Source organism: Martes martes (genome assembly GCF_963455335.1).
Source record: "Martes martes genome assembly, chromosome: 3".
Classification (NCBI taxonomy): domain Eukaryota; kingdom Metazoa; phylum Chordata; class Mammalia; order Carnivora; family Mustelidae; genus Martes; species Martes martes.
In genome coordinates this window covers 177,875,480-177,902,236 of record NC_137890.1, presented here as the reverse complement: position 1 = coordinate 177,902,236, position 26,757 = coordinate 177,875,480, and the positions used below count along the sequence as shown (strand labels likewise).

At 42.8% G+C, this 26,757-nt stretch overlaps 1 protein-coding gene across 2 annotated transcripts in view; it reads right to left on the bottom strand.

Annotated features, from left to right (window-relative positions):
- Positions 1 to 6,905: 6,905 nt before the first annotated feature.
- KLF7 (KLF transcription factor 7) overlaps positions 6,906 to 26,757 on the bottom strand; it is an 85,798-nt gene continuing 65,946 nt past the window's right edge. For both annotated transcript variants that reach the window (XM_080797962.1, XM_080797963.1), the window contains exons 3-4: positions 16,823 to 16,946; positions 6,906 to 9,764 (exon numbers count right to left, since the gene is read on the bottom strand). In XM_080797962.1, the coding sequence (XP_080654088.1) occupies positions 9,713 to 9,764; positions 16,823 to 16,946 (176 nt within the window). In that variant the 3' untranslated portion in view covers positions 6,906 to 9,712. The remainder of the gene's footprint in view (positions 9,765 to 16,822; positions 16,947 to 26,757) is intronic.

Below are 26,757 nucleotides of genomic sequence, written 5' to 3'. Positions count from 1 at the left end.
GAGCCACAGTTTACTCAAGTACAACAGTATTTTTGAAAGACATCTCTAACTTCCCTTCCAACTCTGTACATGGTGATTTATCCATATTAAAGGTTACGTTCTGTAAATAATGGTAAGGAAATGGGGAAATAAAGTCAATGTGGTCAATGGTGATGTCATGGCTAGACACAAATAAACATCAAGTTAGCTCCTGGGTTATCCAAAAGCAGTGAGGTATACAGTTGAGTCCACTGGACTGAGAGTCAGGGGACCTAGAAGCCAGCTTTGCCATTTACTCTGCTCCCTGAGCCTTCACAAAGTCATGTGCCCTCTTGAGCCCTGAGTTCTGTATTTGTGAGGACAAAGGGTCATGGTGGTGAATGATACCTATTCCATGACTATGCAGTCTTGTTGGCTCAAATGCAGTGCATGTGAAGTGAAAATTCTATACAAACCTAAACCTTGTTCTACCTCCTTTCTGTAAATGTCGTAGTTGTCGACATTTGTTGACATTTGACAACAAATGTCATTGCCATTTTGTTATTTTAAAATAGTATGGTGGTATGTGTAACTATATTGTGATCAGACAGAATTGTTTAAAAAGTAAAAGGTTAAGGGGCACCTGGGTGGCTCAGTCAGTTAATCATCCGACTCTTGATCTCAGCTCAGGTCTTGATCTCAGGGTTGTGAGTTCGAGACCTGCTTTGGGCTCCATGCTGGGCATGGAGCCTATATATATATATATATTTTTTTTTTAAAGATTTTATTCATTTATTTCACAGACAGAGATCATACGTAGGCAGAGAGGCAGGCACAGAGAGAGAGGGGGGAGGAAGCAGGCTCCCTGCTGAGCAGAGAGCCCGATGCGGGGCTCGATCCCAGGACCCTGAGATCATGATCTGAGCCGAAGGCAGAGGCCCAACCCACTGAGCCACCCAGGCGCCCCGGCATGGAGCCTATATTAAAAAACAACAACAACAACAAACTAATAGGTTAAGTTTGAGACAGTCAATACTGATCAGTTTCAATAGCTCAGATAAAATGTTTAATGTTGGAGAAGGAATCATGAATTGGTTCACCATGGAACCCCAGAAAACCATCACCTAGTAGTCACCTCGAAATCTTGCTTCTCCTCTTCTAGCGCTAAAATCAGAGTGGAAGATAAGCTAGATATGCTCAATTATCTATCAACTTCACGGAGCTCTGCTTTTTATGAGTTTCCTCTTCATTAGCTCCGAGTACCCTCAACTGGATATGCAACCTCAGATGACAACTGTCACAAGGTTTATGCACTTCACACCCCTAGGATAGCCAGTCTACACTTTCAGATGACAGCCTGAATTGGGATTATAGTTATTTTTGCCCTTACTAAGTTACCAAGCTTGTTTCTCTGATCTGCTAGTTGACGAGGAGGTAAATATTGCTAGAAGTTGACACAAAGAGCACTTAACTTCTAATAGGGAGGACACAGCAGAGAAGGTAGAGGCACTGAGTGTAAAGTGTGGAGTCATTTAGTGTGAGGTCAGTAATCCCAAAGCCTGGAGTCATCCCTGAACTTATATTGCATTGCAGAAATGGATGCTCAAAGAGGTTGTAAAGTGGGTAGTGTATTTTTAGACATATTTTAAGCAAAAGTTAAGTCTCTAAATGTGGAAGCTTCAGTTGTCTAGAATAACCCCTTATGTAAACCATCTCATTTCCTTATATGAAATGATTGGACTTACTACCTTCCCCTCATTCCAGCACAGTGCTGGTTGTCCTCCACTTAAAATGTCCAATTTGCTATCCTTTTGTAAGTCAGCTCATTATTATAGAATAATAACCCTTGCCCTTTTTTTTAAGATTTATTTATTTATTTTAGAGAGAGAGAGGGAGAGAGAGAGAGAGCACAAGTGGGGGCAGGGGCAGAGGAAGAGGGAGAATCCTCAAGCAGACCCCCCCTGAGCATGGAGCCCAACATGGGGCTGGATCCCAGAGCCCTGCCATCATGACTTGAGCTGAAATCAAGAACCGGTCACTCAAACCAACTGAGCCACCCGGGCGCCCCATAATGCTTGTTCTACTACTGCAAAGCTATCTTATCCTTCCTCCTGCAAAGAAATTTCTAGGCTAATGACTTTGGCTATGAGAATTAAGTTCCTCATCTAGTTATGGAGCATCTGTATGACCAGGCACCAGGAGACTGGTCTGTGGACTCTGGGCCAGCACTTTCCCCCTGGATCCCAGAGTTTCTCCTCAGTCACCCTTGGGTTGCCCTGTTGCCCAGTTCACTTGTTTGCTCGGGAGATGTGGCAGCTGATACTTACAATTTTCACAAATTTCCTGGCCCCTGCCGCACCTACTGTTCCTTGTAGCTTAACTTTTATTAGGGTGAGGACACAATCACCCAGCACCCCTTCCAGACCCACTGCTACCGTCCTACCACCTGGTTTCCTGTTCAGAGACTGGGACGTCTCAGTGCCAATGTAGTAAGTTCGGTCACTGCTGCCACAGGTTTTGTGTGTGTGTGTGAAAATTTAAGGAAGAGTTTCTTGTCAGATTCATTTGATGAGGGACTCAAGTTACTCACCATTGTATCAGTTTCCAAATCCAAAGCGTGAGAAGAAAGCTTGAGGAGCGCGGTGTCCCCGGGAAGTGAAAGAGGTGTTTACTGTTGTTTCCAGTGAACGACACCACTTCTCCTGGGGAATCACCCTGCAAGGGATGCTGGGACAATAACACCAGTTAGGTTCTCGACCTTTCTCCTCACTTTGATGTTCTTGCCTGGAGGTTGTGCGTGGAAGAGAAGATTTTAGTGAGTGTTCTTCTCTGGGTCCGAGAGCTCTGGGTCCCTAGGGCTTTCAACTGCCTCTTCTCCTGTTTGAGGCTGCTTAGTTTTGCATCTACCTTCCTGCCCTCCATGGGGCTACTGAGGAAGTTCTCCACCTCTGGTCAGTCTTCTCTTCCTCACTTTGTTCCCAACCATCTCCTGTACGCAGACTCCCTCCTCCCCTCAGCTCACGTATGCCCTCCAGCCTGGGCCCTTCTTCCCTCCTCCACGGACAGCTTCCAGTTAACCTTTCTAAACATGCTCCTATTGAACACTGTCCCAGAACAAACTTGCCCCGTCTCTCACCAAATAAACTGCTTTCAATAAGCCTCTCCTAACCCCTGAAACAAACAACATCCCATATCCACCTCATTCTAAAATATGGCTTTTCATAACCTCCAAGCATTTGCTCCCCTCCCCTCAAAGAAATGAACTGTCTTCAGAGTTTCATCTTATCTGGGCATTGAGCTACCTCAGTGAAACCATAAAACACACATGCACACACATGACTGACAACCTCCCCAACCAAGAAAAATGACCCAATATAATCCCGTCTTCCCTTTCTCTCTCTGAGAATGAAAACTCTCACGAGGTATATAAGGACCCATTTGCATCTCTTTGAGGATTTCCTTCTTCCCAACGAAATAAGCTACGGAGAAATACAGTAAGGCATTCCAAGGCCAAACACATTCTACTGTTTATTACACATATTACATTCTTAAATAAAAATGCGTCACATAACATTTTTTGCATAGATATCTTACAATATACCAATTTAAAAAAGAATTATGAAACAGACCAGTAACAAAAATAAATTTTTTCTTCATTAATAATTTTGTAACATTAACATACCACCATCATATAATACAAATAATAGTTTTAAATCTTAAGACTTTTGTACAGCAAAAAAACTTGACAAAGTAATATATTTATATATATATATAAAAAGCTTAAAAAAAATAAAATGTCAAAAAAAGGCATAACCGAGGGCTATAAGACTGGGTACTTCTGTGATATATTATAAATACCAGAGAAGGCCTGAGAGAATGTGACCGGGGGGAGGTGGGGGAGGGGAGGGGGCTGGGAGGAGGTCTCTCCGAACACACTTGTTAGACACATCTGGCAAAAAGAAAATGTATAGTGCAAAAACAAATTTCTTCAAGCAACTGTTAAGAGGATAACAGAGACTGGAAAGCAAAGTGGTGGTGACTAGGGAGTTGTGTGGTGGGAATGGGGACAGGGTGATGAGAGAGAAAGGGTTTTGGTGGGGGGAGGGGATTTATGGAAAGGAAGGGGAGGCTGCAAAAACATTAAACATTTATTTTTGCCTCTGTGTTAGCAAGGAGATCTTGGCCATAATAGGTGTATTTTTCCTCCCTGGAATGAAGCAGAAGTGAAAGATAAGGAAATTAAACCAAGTCTGGGTTTAGATAGGAAATGCATGCTGGAAAAGAAAAATAAAACAAAAGGGTTGAGAACCAGCCAATGAGCCCCAAAGCCTTTCAGGACCTAGATTTGCAGAAATCATTCCGCCTCCAGTCCAAAGGCCTAGGATTAAAATGTCCCCACTCCCCCCCTCCGCCCCTCCCCTCCATGTGGAACTCCCAGTGTGGTTTCAATATACTGGCATTATAAGCATCCATCCCCCCCAAAAGATATTAGGCACTGGTGGCTACTCCTCTTAAACGTCAGTAGCCTGTTTTCCTTCTGCGAAGGTACAATAGGTACATCTGCCCACGTCTCTAGGCGTGTGCACACATACCACCCTCATTATTCTGACGTGGGGTCCATTTTATGGCAGTAGACAGAAGCTGGAGTCAAAGCAATTTACGATTCCAAAGCTTACAGTGGGAAAAAAGTGTATAAACAGTCCCCAACAAAGAACATATCACCCTTCCCTCACGACCGCTGAGAGGGAGCCCTGTTTGAAAAGAGTATCTGGTTTGGGATATGAGTGAAGTGACGGCCTAGGATTTCGCTCTGCCATCTTGGATACCTGTTTCCCGAGGACTTACAAACGCAAATGCAAAACACCTGAAGAATACAGTACTCTATTGGAAGGGCGCGCAGAAGAAAGTGAATTGCAGCTTTAATTTCCCCCCTTTTCCGGGATCTATGAGGAACCAGCAGAGGGGACTGAAGAGTGTTAAAACCAAGAGAAAACCCTGAAGCCTCAGGCCATTAGTCACGGGATCTCACACTGACAAGCAGTTTTCATTTCCTTGGACGCATTTTTGTTGTTCCATCTCAAGTAGTCCCAAAGATCCTCACTGAGGAAAGTAGGCCATCAAAGAGGCATTGATGTACCCTCAGGCCAGCCCCTCTGGTTTCCAAACTGAGATATCACCATGTTTACCGAAATGCAACCCAGACTCAGAATTCGAACTCCCTCCTCCTGCCCCCACCCCACGCTTGGCAGGTGGCCACTTCCGGAAGAGGCCAGGGAAAGCTTCCACAAGTACATTTCAAACGGGTTCTACTTAGCGAATTTTCACTTTGGCAAAGACCCAGGTGCAAAATTATGGCCAGAAATGCCGGCCCTCGTAAGATCTTTTAAAAAAGAAAGAAACAACGAACCTGATTTTTGCAGTTAACTTTATGTTGCACCTCGCCGACTTTCCCTACCTTCTTCCTTCTCCTGAAACTGATTCATGCAAAAGAGAAGGCAAAAGCACTTTGCACCGGATTTTACATTTTACGAAGTGACTTCCACGGAGGAAATCATTTTGAACCAATGAAACTGATCACTAGATGTTGCCATCCTTGCCAGTGGAGTTCATTTCCTTTGACTTCTTTTGACTTTCTGATGACTTTGCCATCGAATTCAGGCATGGGGGCTATGGGCGGAATGTTCTGAATGCACTCGGTGAGCTGCCCTGAAAGTCCCATAATTTCCCCTTTGATGAAAATACACATGGCTAATCTGGAAGCTTATCCCCAACTACAGTCCTTAAAAAATCTTCTCTGGCTTCTAGATTCAAAGAAGATTTTTTAAAAATAGGAATCAGTTCTGCTAATTGTGCGTGAGGTTGGCTATCTTTTTACCCTGTTATAATCAGGCAACCTAAGATGTAAAAAGGGCACAAGGGGCACAGGAGGGGAGGAGAAGGGGGACTTGAAGGGCTTTGCAAGGGAAAGCACGTAGAGAGAAGAGGGAAATGGTCAGCATGAAGTTCATTTTGGGGTTTCCTATATTTTTATAAAATGCAGCTTTGTCACGGAATCTGAACATTTCTTTTTCTGGACACAGTACTCGTCACCACCAGGCTTTAATCTGGGCCAATTAACCATTAGTGGGGCAGGAGGCCAGTAGCTAGGAGAAGCATTATAATTTCATGTTTCCACGTCTTTGACTTACAGCCATGTGGCAGGAGAAAGAAGCACAACTTGAAATAAAGAAAATTGTCAATGGCTTAGAAACATGCTTTCTCTATACAGCAAACTCTGAACCCTGGATCAAATGTGCTTGAGAGAACCACCACACGAAACACCACGCCAGGTTTTTCCTTCCAAATTTGGGATCCCCAGGAATGTCAAGAGGTAACGATTTAAATGAGAAAGCAATGGTTTAGTGTGTTTTAAGTGTCCAGTAAAGCACTGTTTTAAATAACCTGTCCTCCTGGGAGCCAAGTATCCTCCGACGGTTATTTCTTGGAGAGCCTTTTCACTCTCGCGGGCTCTTGCCAACCATCTCTGCCATTTCAGAGATGATGGACATTTTATCGCAAATCCACTTCCAAAATGATTGGTGCTACCCTCGCTTTTATGGATAAGTTATCGTTCACAGGTGTCAATCAGGCTAGAGAAGAACAGTTTCAAAGCCATATACTTAGCACCCACCAAATCTCAGGCCAATTCTCACCGTCCACAAATGACTCTGAAGCAAGCAAGCCCCACCATCATGGTTCAGCGCGCCCCGCTCTGAGGAAGGTCAGGAGCACAGTACAAAGGAACTCACTGATACAAAAGAGAGAGGAATCACTGAACATTTCAGACACTGGTGAGGACCAAAGGGCCTTTGTTCCGCCACATTCAAATGAGAACTTTTCAAGACCACAGATGACAACAGGGAGCAAACAAGCAATGATTACTCTTTTGCATTCTTTTTGTTTTTTTTAAACTTTCTTTTTAATAGAGCCTTGCATTGGTCAGTTCAAAAATTAAATTCAGTATTATAAACCCTTAATAATAGCATTTCGAGAGGCAAGAGCAGCTCCAGCTAGGGAGAGAACATTTGTAAATCGTGGCAGCCACGGCTAATGCCATCACTGGTACGTGCGTGCATTCATGCCGGAGGCTGCTACAGAAAGGGAAATCAACGAACCAACAAAATCTGGGGTGTCTAAAGTTTCATCTAGTGCACTGACTGGAGGTGCTACAGTTTAATACAGCTGAGGTTTAAGGTCCCTCACACATCCTCCATCCAGAAAGGATGCACCACACATTCAAATATAATCCCATGATATGCCCTGATGGACTGGCCACAAAACGCACTCAAATGCAGTAGAGAACTACGAGATTGTCAGCAAGCAGTGCTCCAGAAAATGTTTCTAAGTCATGTCTAGTTTTAAATCTTTGGAATAAAACTGATTTCTTTTTTTAAATACCCTCCAACTAACATATACAGAATTGCCTCCAGCAAATGGGCAGATTAATGTGTGTGTGTGTGTTTTAGGGTGGTTTTTCTTTTTGTTTTGTTGTTGTTGTTGTTGCTGTTGTTGGTTTTTGTTCTTGTTGTTGTTGTTGTTGTTGCTGTTGTTGTTGCTGTTGTTTTGTTTTTTGGTCTACATTGCAAAAGGGGAAAAGAGAAAGAAAACTTTAAGGGCCAGACCTCAGAATGCCCAGGTGTCCCATCGGTAGCTACCGTATTTGTGATCAGGAGGCTCCTTTACCCTTTGATGGGCACTTGTCAACATTTCAGGGAAATCAAAGGTTGCAGAGAGCTGAGAAACCAAATGCCAAGGATCTTGAAGGTTGCTGTCATACATGTATTTGTGTTTCTTATATTATTATTTCCTTTTAAAGACTTCAGTTTTGCATCCCAAATAGGTATGGGGTGGCATTTTAACAGTCAATGAGTCAAACAGTCAAAGGAGGGCAGAAGGGGAGCCAGCTGGTAGGAAGGAGCAGCAACCATGTGCGGACCAAATGCCATTTTTGTTTTTTAGACGTGTCTTGAAGGGATGGTCCCAGAATATACAAAATATACAATCTGTCCTAATAACCACCCCGCTTGCTTGCATAGGCCATTTAATGGTCCTAAAGGCAGTCTTTGGAGTTGAGGCCAATGCCAGCTAGCTAAGAATGCGGGTAGATAAGAGACCGATATTGGATGTGTGTGGGATGGAAAGTGAGGAATGTGAACCCCCTAGGAGTCAGCTTGCAGAGTAAATGGGAGGCCTCTGTTGATCCTGGGTGCTCTAGGTCATAGGTCATGATGGGTCTAGCCAAAAAGAATTAGAAACGTGTCTCTCCTTCCAGACCATGAGAGAAACTTCTCAACCCTTTCCTTAAATGTCCACCCTTCATTCCCACAATGGCATTTTGAATTGTGTGTTTTAGCAAGTGGGGGCGTATGAGCTCAGTGGGTATGAGAGAGGAAGACAGGATGATGTTTTCTGAAGCCACTAGACTCGGGGGGTATCCTCCATTTTCCCCACTCCTGGAAAGAGTGATATTTTTGGCTTTTTGTCAGGTCATAACCCAGAGTTAGGTTAAATATGCAGCTGCCCTTTGAGACTAGCGACATCTATGCTGAAACTGGTTATAGGGTAGCAATGACTCACAGCACGGGGTTGATCACTATGCGCTGAGGTCATGATGCCTCAAGGGGGATGAGAGAACTGTGATGTCCCATCTGATTGGCTGCTTCGAGAGCTGGACATCCAGGTGCCGAGAGAGTCCTGGAGAGGTTTAGTCCATGGAGAAAAGATAAAACATTTAAGCTTCCAAATAAGCTTTTCAAGTTTTCGTTAGCAAAAACAGAGAGATTAAAAAGAAAAAATCTAGCACTGGCAATAAGGTGAGGCTCAAGGGATATACTGTGATTTATCATCAAGGACTTTATTCTCTTGGCCACTTTGCAGTCATGCTAGAAGTTTCCAGAATCCCTAGTGCATATGGTGTGCAAGAGTCAAAAAGTAAGAAAAGAAAACTCCTCCCTTGAGAGTGAAGTCTAGAGAAATGCAGGCCAGAAAGGTGTAAGGTGTTATTCCAGAGTCTGCCGCCGCTAAGGCCGTTGGTATCGACTCGAAAGATCTCAATAGTACTAAGAAGAACCAAAACCGATCAACAGTTCTGTGAGGAAGTCGGACGCACGGAATAGTAGGACTTTTCACACACAAAGGACAAAAAAACCAAGAGTTAATTTTGGCTACCAAACTGCAATTTGGTTTTCTAGGTCATTTTCCCCCAACTATTTAAAAGAAACATTAGTGCTACACATATGCAACTTTACGACGTTGTATTCTCCTATCAAGTTGCACTGAGAAGCAAGTTAAATAAGCCCCTCTTACTGCCGTCCACCTGCAGAGACGTCACATCCATTTTCTTTGATTTCCATTGGCAACAGCGGGAAATAATTCCAATAGTGCTGAAGTAAGCAGCCAGTCTGCCTTGCTGAGTTCACCTGGTTTCCTTCTTCTTCGTCTTCTACCATCTGGCAAGGGCAAGGCATAAAGAATAGACGTATATATTTTAAATATAGCTGAGTGCATGACAGTGCGTGTGTGTGGGTCTATGTGAGTGCGTGTGTGTGTGTGTGTGTGTGTCTGTGTGTGTGTGTGTGTGTGTGTACACAGAGGTTTATGAGTGAGAACTTTCTTCTGCGAGGCAATGGATCCCCGCCTGAAGTCCAGCCCCCGGCCTCACGGCATTTCCTTCAGACAACGGCCGACGCCATGGCAACTCTGGCCTTTAGGGGTTTTAGATATGTCTCTTCATATGGAGGGCAAGATGGTCAGACCTGGAAAAACACCTAGGAAATATAAACAACAACAAGGATATAAGAGGTGTCCAGGCAACAAACTCAACTTCCAGAACCCCTTAGAAAATGATTAACCCTACCTCAAAGAAAGGCAGTACATATGTGCTGAGAAATGAGGCACTGTTTGGGGAAGGTGAGCTCAAGGTCAGACTGCATGGATTCAAACCCCAGCTCTTCCAATCCTTGTGTGACCCTGAGCATATTAACCTCTCTGTGCCTTCATTCCTCCTCAGTAAAATGGGGATAATCACAGCACTCACCTCATAGACTGGTTTTGAGGATTAAATGAGATGATCTACATAAAGTGTTTACAATATTGCCTGTCACATGGTAAATATCCGTGGATGTTAACTATTATCACAGTCGTCATTACGAAAGAAGAACCTATTATTTGGGACGTGCTTCAGAAACACAGGACATGCCCGTATACCAGAAGAATGGTAGAAAATGATTAAATTGTTTCATCCAATGGTGTCTTCAGGTCTCTATTATGCCAAGTCAAGAAAAAGAACGGAGAAGTGAGCTCACCTTTATTGAGAATAAGATAACATGCAAGCATGTGCTAGGCATTTCCCCAACATGACCTAGTACCATTCTTGGCAACCTTCCATGCTGAGTGTTCACACTTCTTGTGTGTGCACGTGGTAATGAAGCTGAGGCGAGGGTCACGTAGCTTGTTAGTGGCAGATTTGGGATTAAAACCCAGGCAGATATGCAAGCCCCCTCTTTCGAATGCCCACCCTTTCAAACACCCAATTTGCTTGGTCCCTGAAGGCCAACACTGAGTGCCTTCCTCAGTCTCAGAGCAAGGGTAGTGGTCATCTTCACTCCTCCCTCTTTCCTTTGCCACCAGAAACTTGATCTTCTCTCGGGTAGCTGTGCTTCTGTGCTCCCAGTTGTATGGGGCTAACCCTCCTCCTAAGGCTAAAGCTATGACCATGGTGGTCATTAAGCGACAGTCACGTGAGCCATCAAGGCTCATGAGAGCCAGTCCTGGAACACTTGCTGAAACTATTCAAAAAGAGAAGCTCTTTTCCCACTGGGGCTACTGTGCTAATAAGACTGAAGGCTAAAGCTGCTGGTGTCCATATGGCCATGTGGGAAAGAGCCTGCTTGAGAATGAAGTCAACGGAGAAAAATGGGCAGGAAGAGAGAAAGAGAGAGAAAGAGGCTTGATGACAACATCTGAGACCCTAGATGCAGCCAAACCTAAAGACCAATCTAATTTTGGTCTCCTTAGTCAGTTGAGCTAATAAATACCCTTCAAAGCTAACACCAGCCTGAGTCAGGTTTCTGCATCGTATAATGGAGTGGGCATTTCCACATCCCCGTAGCCTACAGTCTAAGGCTCTGGCTAGAATCACAGTAAAATCAGCACATGAGATAGCAATCATTCCTAGCACTGAGTGTGTGCTCTCCCTCTGGATTCTTCTCTTGAAACTGGCCAACTATTACCTGTGAGGATGTTCCCAGACTCTCCCAAGGTCTAAGACATGCTCACAGTCCAATTTCTTGTTAGGATGTTAGCAAGTTGCCCTGTTCATGTTAGAAGATTTCCTGTTCCATGCAGGATTTCCCCATGTTTGTTCTCTTAAAACAAACAAAAAACCCACCCTATCTTGTGACCCCAACATTCTCCACCCACTCTGTATGTGTTGATTTTTTAAATAGGCACATGTACAGGATAGAACCCCAAGGAAATGAAGTAAAACAGAACCAAGGCAAAATGAGAAACACATAAGAATGGGAAGGTACACTAGAAAATAATGTAATCTAATAACATATTGAATAATTATAATTCTAATTATACCCACTTATTTCAGGCCCTAATTTAATATAAGCAAGATATTTGGATAATCCCTTAGAATGCCATCAAAAGGGGATTTAATTTATCATAAAACAGCGACAAATATTCTTTAAAAGTAAGTGCTTGATGTCACCAGTATACAGAAGAGCAATACAGCCTTTAGGGAATTCAGCAGTTAACTCCCCTGACCTCTCCTGTCCTGAGGGCACATCAGTATTGCCCACTGCCTGTTCTCTTTCTTCCCTCCCTCCCTCTCTGCCTCCTTTCTGCCCTCCCTCCTTCCTTCCTTCATCCAAACCGCCCAGAGAAAGATGATCTAAGTTGGGAAGTTCTTTTTGTAGGCATTTCCTTTTTAAAGTTAACATCCTTAACAAGAACTCTATAAAAGATGCCATTCTTATCTCTTCTACCAGCTGAGATAGTCATTAAAAAGAGGCAGAGCCAAAATCTGAACCCAAGTAGTATGACCCCAGAGCCCATGTTCTAGCCACATGTACTCTTTAGCCTGAGAAGGGAGACTGAGCTGTCAGTTTCAGGAGATTATAGCAAGCAGAATAATGGGTTCCCCCCAACCAAATGTCTACACCTAATCCCCAGAAACTGTACATATGTTAGGTTACGTGGCAAAGGAGAATTAAGGCTGTGGATGAAATTAATTTGCTAATCAGGAGATTAGTCCTGATTAACTGGGCTGGGTCAATGTCATTTAGAGTATCTTTAAAAACGGAAGAGGGAATTCAAAGAGAACACAGAGAGCAGCATGGGAAGACTCCACAGCTTGGAGGATGGAGGGATGGGTGAGCAGGCAAGAGATATGGGCCACCTCCGGAAGCTGGAAAAGACGAGGAAATGGGTTTTCCCTAGAGCTTCTAGAAAAAAGAACACATCCCTGCCAATACCTTAACTGTAGTCCAGAGTGACCTTCTAACCTAGAGAAGGTTACCTATAAGAAGGTACCTATAAGATAAATCATTTGTAAAGTTAAATAAAGATGATACTAAATTTGTGGTGATTTTTAATGGCAGCAACTAGAAAAAGAATCCAGAAGTCAGTCTGGTTGGGCCTGAGCAGTGAGCACCTGTGAGAAAGCAACAAAGCAGGCACCAGGAATCCTGCCTGTCTGAGGGAGGAAGAGAGGGATTGCGGATGGTAGTGGGGAAGGACAGGCCTGGCATCCAAACCTCTTTCCTTTCCTTTATATATCCTGGAAACCTAAGGGAAATAGCATTCTTGATACAGAATTTCATCTGCAGATACCTTTCAGTGATATATGCATTCCAGACTTCTATTCTGCCTTTCCCAGTTGCCCACTGTGTGCTGGGCATCTACCAATATATGTACAAACATCTACATTTATGCTTTGAGATCTTGCAGGGAAAAAGAAAAGTTAAAAACAACAAGAAGTATTTAACATGGTATGAAATCTAATTGCACTCCTCTTGAATTGAACCAGCATTGTTATTTCTTCAAATTCGCATACATATATGGTGCTTAGAATTTAGACTAGGTCCCTCACCACTGGGGTTTTATTTAAATTCAATATACCAGCAAGATACTTAGTCATGATTAATTTATACTTATTAATTTACACGTACTGAGCTCCACATAGGAATAGTAAAGGTAATAGATAAACTCACATCTAGAAATGTGGAATCAAATAATTCTAAGGGTAATACACCCCCAAGGAGTATTTAGGACTATGTAGTAGTCAGATGACCTTAAATAAGAAGGCCCTTAATGATTGAAATTTGTTCATTACAGAGAACTAGGCAAACCACTATTGTCATTTCCTTTGACTTCTGAAAAAGGCATAGTTAGGTCATGTGGGCATTCAGCCAACAGCAACCCTCCAGAGCACCAAAGGGGCTAGATATAGGTTGGTTTGTCACCACCTATAAGTGGGTTGACTCAAAGATCAAAATGTGTCCTCTCAACGGCCCAAGATCTTGAAGGTACTACCCTGATAGCAGTCTAGCTAAATGACAACTGCACTGAGTTGGCAGAACAATGGCCCATGTAACACCACCAGGAGAAGCAGCCCTGTGGACCACCACCAACAACCCCATGCTGTATGGGCTGGGAAACAAGCCTCATCCTTCCAGCTGCTGGTCAGGCCATGGGCTACATGGTTCAGTCTGATGGCGAGGAAGTGGCAGAGTCTCACTGTTTTCTCCCCCAACCCAAACCTGAAGCAAGAGATCACAAAACCCAATGTGTTCAGAGGGCAGGCCATAAAGTAAATGAGTACAGTGGGTCAAGGACTATCAGAGTCTATCTTTTTTTTTCCTTTTTTTAAAAATTTATTTATTTTATTAACATATAATGTATTATTAGCCCCAGGGATACAGGTCTGTGAATTGCCAGGTTTACACTTCGCAGCACTCACCATAGCACATACCTTCAGATATGAAGAAATATTCCTTTTCTGTAAGAGGACACAACTGGGCAAGCGTGATGATACATGGCAATGGATGGCCTGGCTTCGTATTGGGGAGACCACAGGGAGTGGTGGGAACAGTGAAACATTACGGATCACATGGCCATCACAAAGGGAGAGTGATTACTATTTAGCTTCAGAAAATTATGGCCACATGGGAATGTAAGCCCAGTGTTACCAGATCTTCTGATTTTTCCAGACAAAGCCAGAGATACAGACATTTTTGTGGCATCTAGTAATTTTAAACATAAGTAAAGCAAACAAAGAAAAACTCCTTTATTTTCTTTTTCAGTTTACCCCATAGGCACAATAAAAGTATAAATTAGACTTGGTACATGCTTTAAAGATAGGAAGCCCCACTCCCAGCTTAGCCTCTAGAGTGGTCTGATTTCTCCAATTATAAGAAGAGGGAGGTTTCTTGGGCTTATACGCACTGTATCACCTACAGGATTTAGAGTCCTGCTAAGGGCTACAGATGCCCTCTTTTCTGAAGGTAAAAGTCCTCTAAGGAATGCCAGCTCCCAGTCACGCCAGGCTTTCCTTTCATCTGCTTTGGGACCACTCCAATTCCCCACGCCACCTCCCGGACCTGCTCTATTCTTAGCACAGTCACTGCAGTTGAAACGTAAGGTGCTGCTGGTCGTGAGACACTAATGAGGATCCCACCCCTTTTCCTGACAGTGTTGAAAATGCACTTACTCTGGGCCAAAGCCCACAGGACTTTGACCCCCATCCCCCCCAAATCACAATCTCCCCCAAATACCATGTCATAGAATTTGTACCATCTGCTCAGCAAATTTCTAGCTCTGGGAACTATAGAATTCAGTGAAGAAAAATAAAGCAAAAGGCTAACCAAATTACCCATCTCTGACACCTCCTTCCCTGAAATACCCAGTTGGCTTGAAATATGTCTCCATACAAATCATACAAATGGTCAGATTTAATCCTAGTACATCACCTGCTGGACATTTGTAAATTCTTCAATAGGTCAGTTGATCTGCAGAGAGGAATACGAACTCTGGCAATTTCCCAATAAGAATTCTTTGTCCATTTCTAAGGATGAATGTAGTCCATAACACACAATCTCCACATAACAGCCTTATCACCCTTCAGGGATGGGCGACTTTCGTGTATGCCTACTACCGCCATACTTGGCCAACTCACAGGGGATTCATCTTCATCCTGGTTTATATAATGCTCTTCCTCAAAGAACTGTGGGCAAAGAGTCACCCTCTATGCAGCTTCTTTATCAGTGGCTGGGGCTAAAGAGAAATGAACTTGAGGTGGCAATTGAGGAAAGATGTCAAATAAGGAGAAATATGACCCAAATATAATCCTGTAGCAAAACAGCCACTGATTCACATCAATTCAGGGGGCCTTGCAGGTAATGGGATAGAAATTTAAAAACAAACAAACAAACAAACAAACAAAAAACAAAAAAACGGGTTATGTTCTTGGGGAGCAGAGGCAAGAGGGAATGAGAGACAATAGCTTCCTAACGCAGACTTCCTCAGCTCTGGGGCGGGAGGTTATCTCTGGACTCCAGGAGGCATGGGGGCTTTATTTAGTTCTTAAAGAATGATGGTAAGAGGAAAATAGCCTCTTCAGGAAGCAGGGAAAAAAGGAGGAAAAACATGAATGCTCCTTCGTAAGCATCTTAAAGGAGCACCAAGCCAACTGGCCACCCGTGAGATTTGGCCACTACTGCTCTGCTCTACACACACACCCCACGACAGAGGAAGGCCTAGTGCAGGGAGCGGCCGGCCCAGGGACTGGGAGGCAGGATGGGAAAGAGATCACATTTCCTCCCACGGAGAGCCAGGCCTCTATGGACATCCTGCACACCCCTCCTGCCATCCTGCAAGCTGGGGAACCCTGAGGCTTTCAGGGCTTTTATCGTATTAGAAGCATTTTTTCTCATCATAACTGAGACCTTTAGTATTGCATTAAAAAGATGGTTAATTTTCTTAAGCTTCCTTTTAAACACAGAAATAGGATTAGAAGGATAACATGCTCAGATGCAAGCCCATTATTTGATTATGTCTAAACCTAATCCTGCCTTCACCTTGGCCTGCAGAGTCTCCATTTTGGGGTTTATTGGTTGATAATGCCAGGGCTGTCAGATACTATTACTTGTGTAGTATCTGTTGCTACGTGCTCTTTCTTCCACTATCAAATGCTGAAGGTTGGAAATTGAATTATAGGATAAGTTCTCAAAGCCTTGCCATCTTTTAGACCTTTGTACTTATTTTCAAAGGAGAAAGAATGATTCAGGCCCCCAAAGAATGGGGAGTCTCTCCAGTAAATTCATTTCTAATAACACTCCGGAGGAAAGCCTTATGAGTAACCTCCTTTCTGTTAAGCAGGCTTTCTACTCTTTCACGTTATTAAGAATCAGGAAAAATGGTATTGATGTTAATAAAAAGATCAGAAGAAACAGCTACAGGTGACCATTCTCTGTCCTATTACTTTTCATGTTATAGTAAAATCATCTGTCACATCGTCTCCTCGAGGGTAGAACTGCGTCTCATTGCCACTGAGTGGCTCACACGATTCCTGACCCAACGCCGTGTTCAGTAAATACTTGCGTGCCTGAACCAAGAATTTATATCATCTCTGGATTATACGCAAGAAGGCACTCTCATCTCCTGGGTTTTCTCTGGAGAACTAAAAGGCATGCGCGGGCCTGAGTGTCTGAGGCAGAGGCTTGGGATAACCCCAGGAGCAGACAGGCAGCCCACCCCCCCACCCCAACCCACCTCACCTTCTCCCCTCCCCATCCCAGCAGCTTCTGTGTTTCTTTACCTGTCGCAGTGGTTGCATTTAAAGGGCTTTGCACCTGTGTGTTTCCTGTAGTGCCTCGTGAGCTCATCACTTCGTGCAAAACGCCATTCACACCCTTCCCAGGAGCACTTATAAGGCTTCTCACCTGCAAGAAGAGACGGAACGACCACGATCAACAAAGGGAACAAAAGGGCCCCACGCCCGATCCGGTTCTGCCACCTACCCACCGTCTCGGAAAGGGGCTGTATAAATCGTTCTTGAAAGACTACATTTCCCAGGAGAGCCGGTCACATTTTCTTTAGGCTCCTGGGATTTTGTTGTTGCTGTGACTGCTGTTGTTTTAACCTTCAGAAGTGGTTTCACAGGATCCTCTAACCTGGAGCTGTCACTTCGGTTCCCAGAGTCAGAGCATTTCCTTCAACGGGTGAGGGATCAATTTTTATTTATTTTCTATTCCCTGGAGCACTTTGACCCCCACTGTCCAAGCAGAAAGGAAATGTGCTATTTTCATCGGAACCACAAATGCTTCTAATTCTATTTTCCCCCAGAACCTACAGTAATTTACCATTTCAGCCTTTTTAGCCTTCTCCCTCCTACCACGGACTGGAGCCAGGGAGCAGACAGCTCAGGTCTCCCAGAACCACTGTTCTTCCAGTAAATGCGAGTGGAGGGACAGTCTGGAGAGAGGGCTACGACTCAAGAGGAAAACAAAAATCACCTGAGATTCCTGGCCTTTATATAAAAAGCAGTCACAAAGTCCTATTTAAGAAGCCCCTAACTTAACGGCTGCAGACCAGTCACATTAGAGAGAGAGAGAGGATTACAAAATATTTTTAAAGCCAACTTGTAAAGCAAGGTTTTAGCCGCAGTGAAGCTGCTTGTAAGTACGAAATTCGAGCTCTTGTGCTCAAGTGACCTTTTTGCACAGTAAATACAGATGGACGGGTATGTGAGAGAAAGTACACGATTTTTCCTTAGACCTTTTCCTTTGACCCATCAACGTCTGTCACCAAACATGGCAAATATTTACCATTCCAACTGTATGGTGGGCTGGTTCTGATTAAGAAGAAAAAGAATCCTCAAAGCCCCATGAGATCATGAGAGTTACTGAGCCTTCGTAACTGAGAGGCAGGTTAGCGCAGTGGTCGTGAGCTCCCAAGACCACCGAAGACCCCGCTCTTCGGTGCTGCCCCTAACTGTCTAACCCCGGGCAAGTTAACAAACCTGTCTGTGTCTCTGTTCTTCTAGAGATAATACCGGTACATAACTCAAAGTGTTCGGAGAGCATAACTTAATATCCACAGGTATTACATATCAATCAGAACGCTGGCTGGCTCACTTAAGATTCACATCCCTGGTAAATGCTATAAATTGCCGAACCCCGAATTTCAGGGCACACAGGTGCCTAAGTATTGCTACGGCTGCCCCATTATTGCTCTATTTTTAATAGCCAGACCTTCATGAGGCAGGGCTTAAGGAGACACCGCACAGGTACTATACTTGACCCACTTTCTTCTTTCCACCTTTTTCCTTCCCTTTAAACCTGACTACAAAGTGCTCACAATTCTTTATTTGTATCACCTAGAATTGAACCAAACATGATTGAAAATTTTATTTCATTAAATTGATGCCCTAGTGAGCCACTGCTCTATAAGGCCCATAGAGAAGAGGAATGAGAAATACAGGTATTTCTTTTAAAAGGAACCAAGGGGACATGAAGGAGGGCTAGAGGCACAGGAGGAAACCCATTCAGTTTTGGAAACGAGGAAAAAAAAAAAAAAAAGAATCACTGAGCAGTGTTAAAAGTTCACCTTCTGGATCCTTAAAGCCAAAATTTTAGAAAATTACGCCTGCCGAAGAGAAGTAGCAGAAGGGGGGTTGTCAAATCAACTTTGGAGTTAACACACCTGGGGTCGGAATTCATTAAGAGTTCATTACAGAATATGCCTCAGTGTCCTTCTCTGTTAAATGGGGCTGGGCTTCTCATGTTTGCTGTGAGGTTTAAATATGTTGTTATGTAGAGGACACATGTCCTGAGCCAGACACAAGGTAAATAAATATTCTATTAATTTCAAGTTCTCTTCTTCCCACATACACCTATATTCTCAGAAGCTGTCTAAGGGTTGTCCCCCAAAACTTCTGGAGCTCAGGCTCCAGACAGCTGAGTCTGGAATCACTCTGGGCAACCTAAATATTCAAAAAACAGAATTCTTAAGTTTTAAGTATTTTCTCAGTATACTGATGGAGAATGTGCCAGAAAAACCCAGTGCTCTTTCAGTCTACTCTGAAGGAACGGGATGCTGAGGGGAAAGAAGAGACCCCAGTTGGAGAGAGGTGTGCCCTCCCTGAGAGGCGTGTTGGCAACATTTACTTAAAGTGATTGATTGCCCACCGGGCTCCATTACTTCAAGGAAATCTGGCACAAACAAACAAACAAACAAAAAAGGAGAATGAGGCGCTTTAGAAATTCACAATGCCTTCCACCTCCCTGAGGTTTTCAAAGGCAAGTAACACTGGAGGTTCCTGGAACCTGGGGGACCCAACACACCTCAAATGCAATAAGGCATCTGGAAAACTCACGACATTCTACAGCAACAAGCAGAGACATCTAGTCCCCAGAATCAATCCCACAATCGAACTAATCCGTCCATCATAGGCAACCACATTTTGAAGGACAGAGGAAGGACAGAGAGAAAATGGAGGTTCAAGAGGATATCTTCGGGTATTTTTGAAAAATTGTTATTTCAAACTGTTTGGTTTTCCCCTTGGCGAATTTTTTTAAAAATAGTTTTGTTTTGTTTTGTTTTGTTTAGACAATTAATATTAAGGATTTATTTACTTCCCAGAAAATAGTGTGGACTCAATTATGGAACAAACCAATCACCTATCCCGTGGCTATTTCAGTATCCCTTTTGCCAGTGTATAGACAGAGACTACAGATAGTTTCACTTGGCTTTGAGTTGTATCACCTAACATTGTTTCCCGCCAGCAGAAGTTCCTTTGTGTCCTGATAGTTTACCAAGATATATTATGGCGCTTCACCAAGCTCTTTTTGCAGTGTCTGATTCATTTACCTATAAATTGCCATTTCTGCAAAAACTCACTAATATGACCTTAAAATAACCAGGAAAGAACTTGACCAACTGAAGGAGCCGCACCTGATGCAGGCAGAGTGCAGAGATCAGAGGAGCAAGAGAATATATATAGAAAGAATTGGGACTAAGACCTCATATTTAGGGCTCAGAAATGGTGGGGTTAGGTTGGCCTCATTTCTAGGTTCCATATCTGCTTCTGTAAACCAGTGTCTACTTGAAGGGCAGCAGTGAAAATCCTCTGGCAGTACGTTGCATGGCCAAGATCACGCCTCCCTAGACACCAGCACCCACTGCTTGATGTTGGGGGCAGAACCACCTATATCCACAACGCATTAGTTTTCATCTGAACAGCCTACCTAAAGATTTCTGTGTGTGTCATAAAGAGCTTGGGTTTCCTCTCTTTATAGAAGAATGGCCTCCTTTCTAAAAGAAAGGAAGAAGGGAAGAGAAAGGGGACAGAGGGAGGGAGGGAAGGAGGAAGAAAGGGAGGAGGGAGGAAAAAAGAGAAAAGGGCAGTCAGTTGTGACTGGAGCAAACTTCATGCAAAATCAGCTTATTTCCTTCATTCTGCCTTCTCTTTTCACCTGCTCTCCTCGCTCCACTCCAGGCACTATGACTGGTTAGAAAACAGAAAATGGCTTACCCTTGCCCAGTGCTGTACTGTATGGCACCGGGGATAATGCCTGCCTTTCAGCTTATGGCGACTCAATAACGATCAGAAATGTTTAGGAGAGGTCTGTAGGAGACAGGCAGATGGGATAGAGGCTTAAAACATTAGGACTCAAGTCTGGAAGGCATGTGTGGATGAAGGCGGGCACAGCACAAACCGGATGGACGACGGGGCATGCTGGTGCCTGCATAGTTCACGGGGCCAGAAACGGAGACACTGTCAGAAACCCCCTGAACTGCAAGGGGAATATCAAAATCTACTTTTGCTTTCTGGAAATTAACCCCAGGAGACGTGCGTCCCTCAGAGGTGATAGTAGGTCTCATCAGGTGTAAATACATTTATAGCCACCCGAGGGTTCTTAAGGAGAGCTAAGGATGCTTGAGAAATAGGGCTTGACATTTAGCAAGGTTGAATCATGGCAAGAATTCATGCTCTCCCACAGAATGGCCTCTGAAATGGAATGTGGGCTAAACCAGAATGGCAGTTTTTTTTAGTTTCTTCCAGAGTAACTCTCTCTACATCACGATCATCAAATCTGATTGGCCAAAATGCACACAAATACCTTCGAACGTGTGCCTCCAATATAAAAGGATTTATTCATGAATTGTATAAATGTACTGATGTCCTAATATGTTAGGATATTATAAAATATGCTTTCAATACAGAAATTAAGAGGAATGAGAGTAAATTAAATACAAATAGAAGGTTTACATTTTTTTTCCCTACACTCAAAAAGACTGTGTTGTCCACCCTACTTTAGAGACTGCCGCCCCATAGGATAAATAGAAACAGCTTGTCTCTAAGCCCACTGGTCTTGATGCTTCCAGACTTGGTCCCCGCTGTCCATTCTCCCTACAGCAGTCCAAGGAATCCTTTGAAAATATAATCTGTGCAGGTGGGTCCTTCATAGGGGACTTTAGTCTCTATATTTCCATATAATTGGTTTTTCTGACATCCCCTGGATTCTATTTTGTGCACTTGAAATCATGCTACGAAGCGTTCCACAGACCTCACCGTACTGCCAAAGAAGTTCATGACCCAAACAAGGTTGGGAAGAAATTAGTGTGAGTGTTGCCGTGGCTTCCTGTCCTTCTCAGAATTCAAGTCAAAAGCCTGTGCAGCCCTTGGTATAGAGTCTATAGGGTCCGGCCCCTTTCTAATCTCATCTCCTACTCCCGTCTCAGGGCCTTTTCACTTACTAACCCCTCTGCCTGGAACCCTTGCTCCCTCACCTCATTCAGGTCCCTGCTCGAGAGCCCTGCCCTCACCCATCCTCCGTAAAAAAAAAAAAAAAAAAAAAAAAGGTGATTCTGTCACTTTCTCCACACCACTTAATCACTTTGAAATTAGACGGCATGTTGTTTGTATTATTGTCTGCTTCCCCCACCAGAACGTAAGTTTTCTGCAGGCATGTGTTTTGTTTGCTGTGACACCAGCCCTAAAGCAGGGCCTGGCTCAGTCCTGTAGAATACAGTGAATGAATAAAGCATCCTGGTTTGCAACAAAGAACCAAGTGACACAGAGGGCAGGGCAGCCTGTGTGATTTCAGCCCCTGGCTTTCTATGTATTGAAATGGCTTCAGAGTAGAAAATGTTTATCTGCTGGCCAACCCTCTACTCCAGGGAATGAAGTATGGAATTACGATGGATTAAATATTTCTTCACCATCAAAGGGCACTTCCACTTCTTTTCGATCTGCCCGAGCCTAAAGAAAGGCATATCCTGAAAATCTTCCTGTAATATTCAGCTCACATCTGGGACCACAGTCTCCTGAGCAACATCCCCTCTGGGAAACCAAGTGCGTCATTTTATGGAACTCATTTGTAAAGGTTTTCGCTGAATATGTGTTTGGGAAAGCCTGAGTGATACGTCAAATGTACCGCACCATAAATTTGGCTTTAAGATATAGATTGTGGAATAAAATATGAATGTGAAAAAAATCGTGCATTCCAGGTCTAAACGTCCTTTGAAAATAAACATCGTTAATGCAAATCTTCTGCATTCATTTCCTGATCTGCCAATTTTCAAGTTTCTAATCCAATTCCTAGAGAGCCTAAGACCTTGACCTGTCCAGATTTCTGTTAAAATTAATTTTATCTATTGCTTTTTACTTTTTAAAAAATGTTACTAGATTTCTGTTATCTGGGTATGTCAAGGGCCTGGTCTCCTTAGGACTGGGATTAGGAACCTGAAATTTTGCAGATCAGGAAATGAAAAAATAAAATGGAAAGGAGGAAGAATACTTCGTAATGAGTTTGTATTGCCTCTGAGTACATCTAGAGGAAATCAGCAAAGACCCAGCGATTGCTCTCACATCACACTCAGCAGCACTAGAGAATTTAAGCCACCTGGGGAATAAAGACACTGAGAGAGAGAAAATGTCACTAAGCTTTCTTAACGCTGGAAAAAGAGTAAGCAGTAAACATCACTCCACAGCTTGGCAATCCCTTCTCAGGGTATAGCAGTTGCAAGTAAAAAACACCCCAAATTATTAACTCTACTTTGGAAAGCTGGCTCAGAGTTCCTCCCGGATTCCAGCTGAATCTTCACGATTTTCTTTTTTACACGGTATTTTAGATTAGGTGATTGTTGGAAAACGAGACAAAGGCTTTCTATTCCAGAGCTTCAAGAGCATTTACAATAACTACATAAAACAAAACGTGTACTCATTTATTTGCGTTCCATGTTGATTTTTTCATTCGACTATTACTTGCTCACCCAAAAGTTCCAAGGTGCTGGGACCCCTGAGTGGCTGAATTTGCATAAAGCAGCAGTCATTGCACCAAGCACACACTTCCTCTCTTTTCTTTTATTCATAAAACAACTAATAAGACAATAACCGGCCTAGATCAGGTTAAATCTTTACAGTCTGGGTTACCACCTTAAAGTGGTGGTTTAAAATGTACAACCCAAAAGTTAAACCATACCCTCAATAAGGGATAGTTCCTACTTCAGAATATGGAGAGGGGCAAGAAAGAATTTTGACATAATCCCACAACTACTGACATCTGTGGTGTCTGGGATAGTAGCCACTTGCCATGTGTGGCTATGACCACTTGAAATGTGGCTAAGGTGACCAAAGAACTGAACTTCTAATTAATTTTAATTAAAATTAAAACTGAAACATTATAAAGAATATTTTATACTCTTGTTTTGATAGGACTACATTTAACTTTAACCACTGAAAATTTAGCATATGGATTTAAATATGCTGTAAGTACATAATACACACTGGATTTCAAAGACTTAGTTTCAAAAAAGAATGTGAAATAGATCTCATTAATTTTTTTCAAATTGACTTTATGTTGAAATGATCATATCCCAGATATATTGGTTTAGGTAAAATATCATTATTAAAATTAATTTTATCTATTCCTTTTCACTTTTTAAAAAATGTGGCTACTAGAAAATTTTAAATTACATATACAACTTGCTTTCTATTTTAGACAGCACTGTTTTTAAATATATTTTCTATATGGAAATGCCACCATCACCTTGAGCATAAACTTTCTCCCCAGCCCAGCCCAAAAAGCTTGTTACAACCTTGCCTTCCAGACCCCTGAACTCTGATATGTACTTCTCCAAAACACCTCATCTGGTTTCACGGCTGAGAAGGCAAAGTCAAATACATAGACTTCTGGTCCCATCATTGATGATGAAAATACAGCCTCTTCAGTGTCAAGTTGGATTCAGTCTACACTAATTGTTGGCTCAAGTCCCTACCATGCGATAACACTGCTGAAGAGTAAGCTAAAAGCAAAGGGTCTCTGTAGTAGAGGAGCTCCCAGGTGGGGGATGCCCATGAGTGCATACTAACTACACAAAGCCCATGTGTTTGATAAAAGGCACATGCATGACATGTGGAGGAGGAAATCCCTAAGACTTCGTAGGAACATTAGGGTAGCCATCCCTCGATGCCTCAATGAAACTTGAATCGTTACTGTATTGGAGAAAAATGGACTCATTATCAAAAAAAGGAATCGTCATCGAAAGCCAGATTCTTCTCGTTCCGCCTCTGCTGCCTAATAGCAATAGGGCCCTGCAGAGTCAGTAAACTTCTCCTTAGGACTTACTGTTCTTAACTGTGTGGGGAAGGAATAGAAACAAGTCTGTCCTACTTCCCTTCTAGTTATGATGATTCAATGGAATCTCGTAAATGGAAGTGACCAAACTCACGAAGGGTGCCATCAGTGATGATGGTGATATCAGAAGAGGGTGTGCAGGCATGCAGAGGCCAGAGAAGGCTAACGGCACAGAGATCGTGCAGCTCTGTGTGCAGGACAAGGGCACAGGGGCTTCTCCGTGAGACTTAAAGAGCCCAAGCGGCACGTCTCAAATCTACCTTACCTTGTGAAGCACAGCCAGGATATACACAAGATTAAACAAATCTTTGGGTGCCAGCTTCCATTTTTAATGAGTATTCACTTCTACCAAAAGGTGTCTTTGGAAGTGAGGTGTTAGATTCTTGGTGAATTTGTTTGAAATGTTGGAGGAAGACTGGGTTGGTCATAAAAACCTGCAACTACCCCAGATGCTGGAATTAAGTATAGCTGTTGGCAACTGGAGCTCTTTTAGTGTGCCACCACTGGTCCCAGTGCATGTTTCAGAAACCACAGCATGTTTCTACTAGGCCACGGGCTCTCATAATATTCTCAAAGTCAAACTGAATCTTTATTTAATTAAAAATTATATACAGTGTTCTAATATTTTTAGTGGGCTGAGTGACGTATAACCCATACCATCCCCCCCAAAAAAAACAAAAAAAAATACCCCAAGTCTTAGGATAGGTATTATTGTAATTCTCAAAAGACTGTAAACTCACTTAAAAATGTAGACTTCAACACTCATACCTAAAGTGATATGTTCTCAGGTTGTGAAACAGGTAAGCATGACCAGGTAGGGAAACTACCTACTGTTCTGGCACTGAGGTTAATTTCTTTTTTTTTTTCTCTTTCTTTCTTTCTTTCTTTCTTTTTTTGCATTTTTTTCTTATGCTGGTTTTATCCTTTTTGTCTTTGTTGTTGCTATTCAAGATTAATATTTTTTTGTAATTTTAAAGAAAAATTTATTTATTTATTTGGAAAGAGCACAAATGTGCATGCATGCATACCAGGGGAGGGATAGAGGGAGAGGGAGAGAGAGAATCTCAAGCAGGTTCCTCACCCAGCACAGAGCCCAATGCGGGGCTTAATCCCATGACCCTGAGATCATGACCTGAACTGAAACCAAGAGTTGGACATTCAACTAACTGAGCTACCCAGGCGCCCCTCAAGATTAATTTTTAAAAATCATTTTTATCATCTTTTTCAGAGATCACTCCAAAGAAGGTTTAATGTCAATTTGAAAATTTCAGTGTATTTTGGTGATTATCAAAGCTACGATAAAGTCAAATCTAAATATAAACTAAACTTGAAGAAAAAAGTTTTTAAAACTTTCATCTTTTTTCCTGTCAAGATGACGACGACGACACCATGTGAATTTGTTGAAAACAAATTTATAGGACACTTCTTTCACTTAGTAGTAAAGATACTATTTCCCACAATTCAATTTGATGTATTTAGATAGGAAATTGATTATTTCAAAATATGAATTTTAAACTCATGGCCAATCTTTGGTCTTTTGCATTCAAATATAAAGACAGCCATACTGCAGAGGATTATGCAGGCACAGGCTATGACCACCACAATGACCAAACTATTAATCTTTGAGTCACTTTTATAAATTTAATTTTAAGAATGCAGAGAAAGAAATGTTACCTTATCTCCACACATGTTCCAAACTTAGTTAATATCAGAAGTTATCAACAAGCCACACAGAAAGTGACATCTCTAATGCAGGCAGGCACCCCTCGGTAGTAAACCAACCCACAACAAGAACCCTTCTCCCAAAGATCCAATTCATTGCAGAGGTTGGCAACTCAAGATGTATGACTTCGAGTGTGTATCGCAAGAAACAGATTCTTCTGCATGGCGGGTAGTAGTAAGGAAAAGAACAAATGTGGAGCACACAGCTTTGAGGAAGACGGGCTTACCTGCTACCTCCCAGAGAGGACTGGAGGGGGCCTGAGGCCAGTGTGAAAGGACTGGTACCTAAGAGTCATGGAAACAGGGAGTGAATGGAGGGGAGGCTGAAACAAACCTCACCAGACCCAGGACCCAGAACCTATGCGTGTCATCAGTTGGCACATATCAC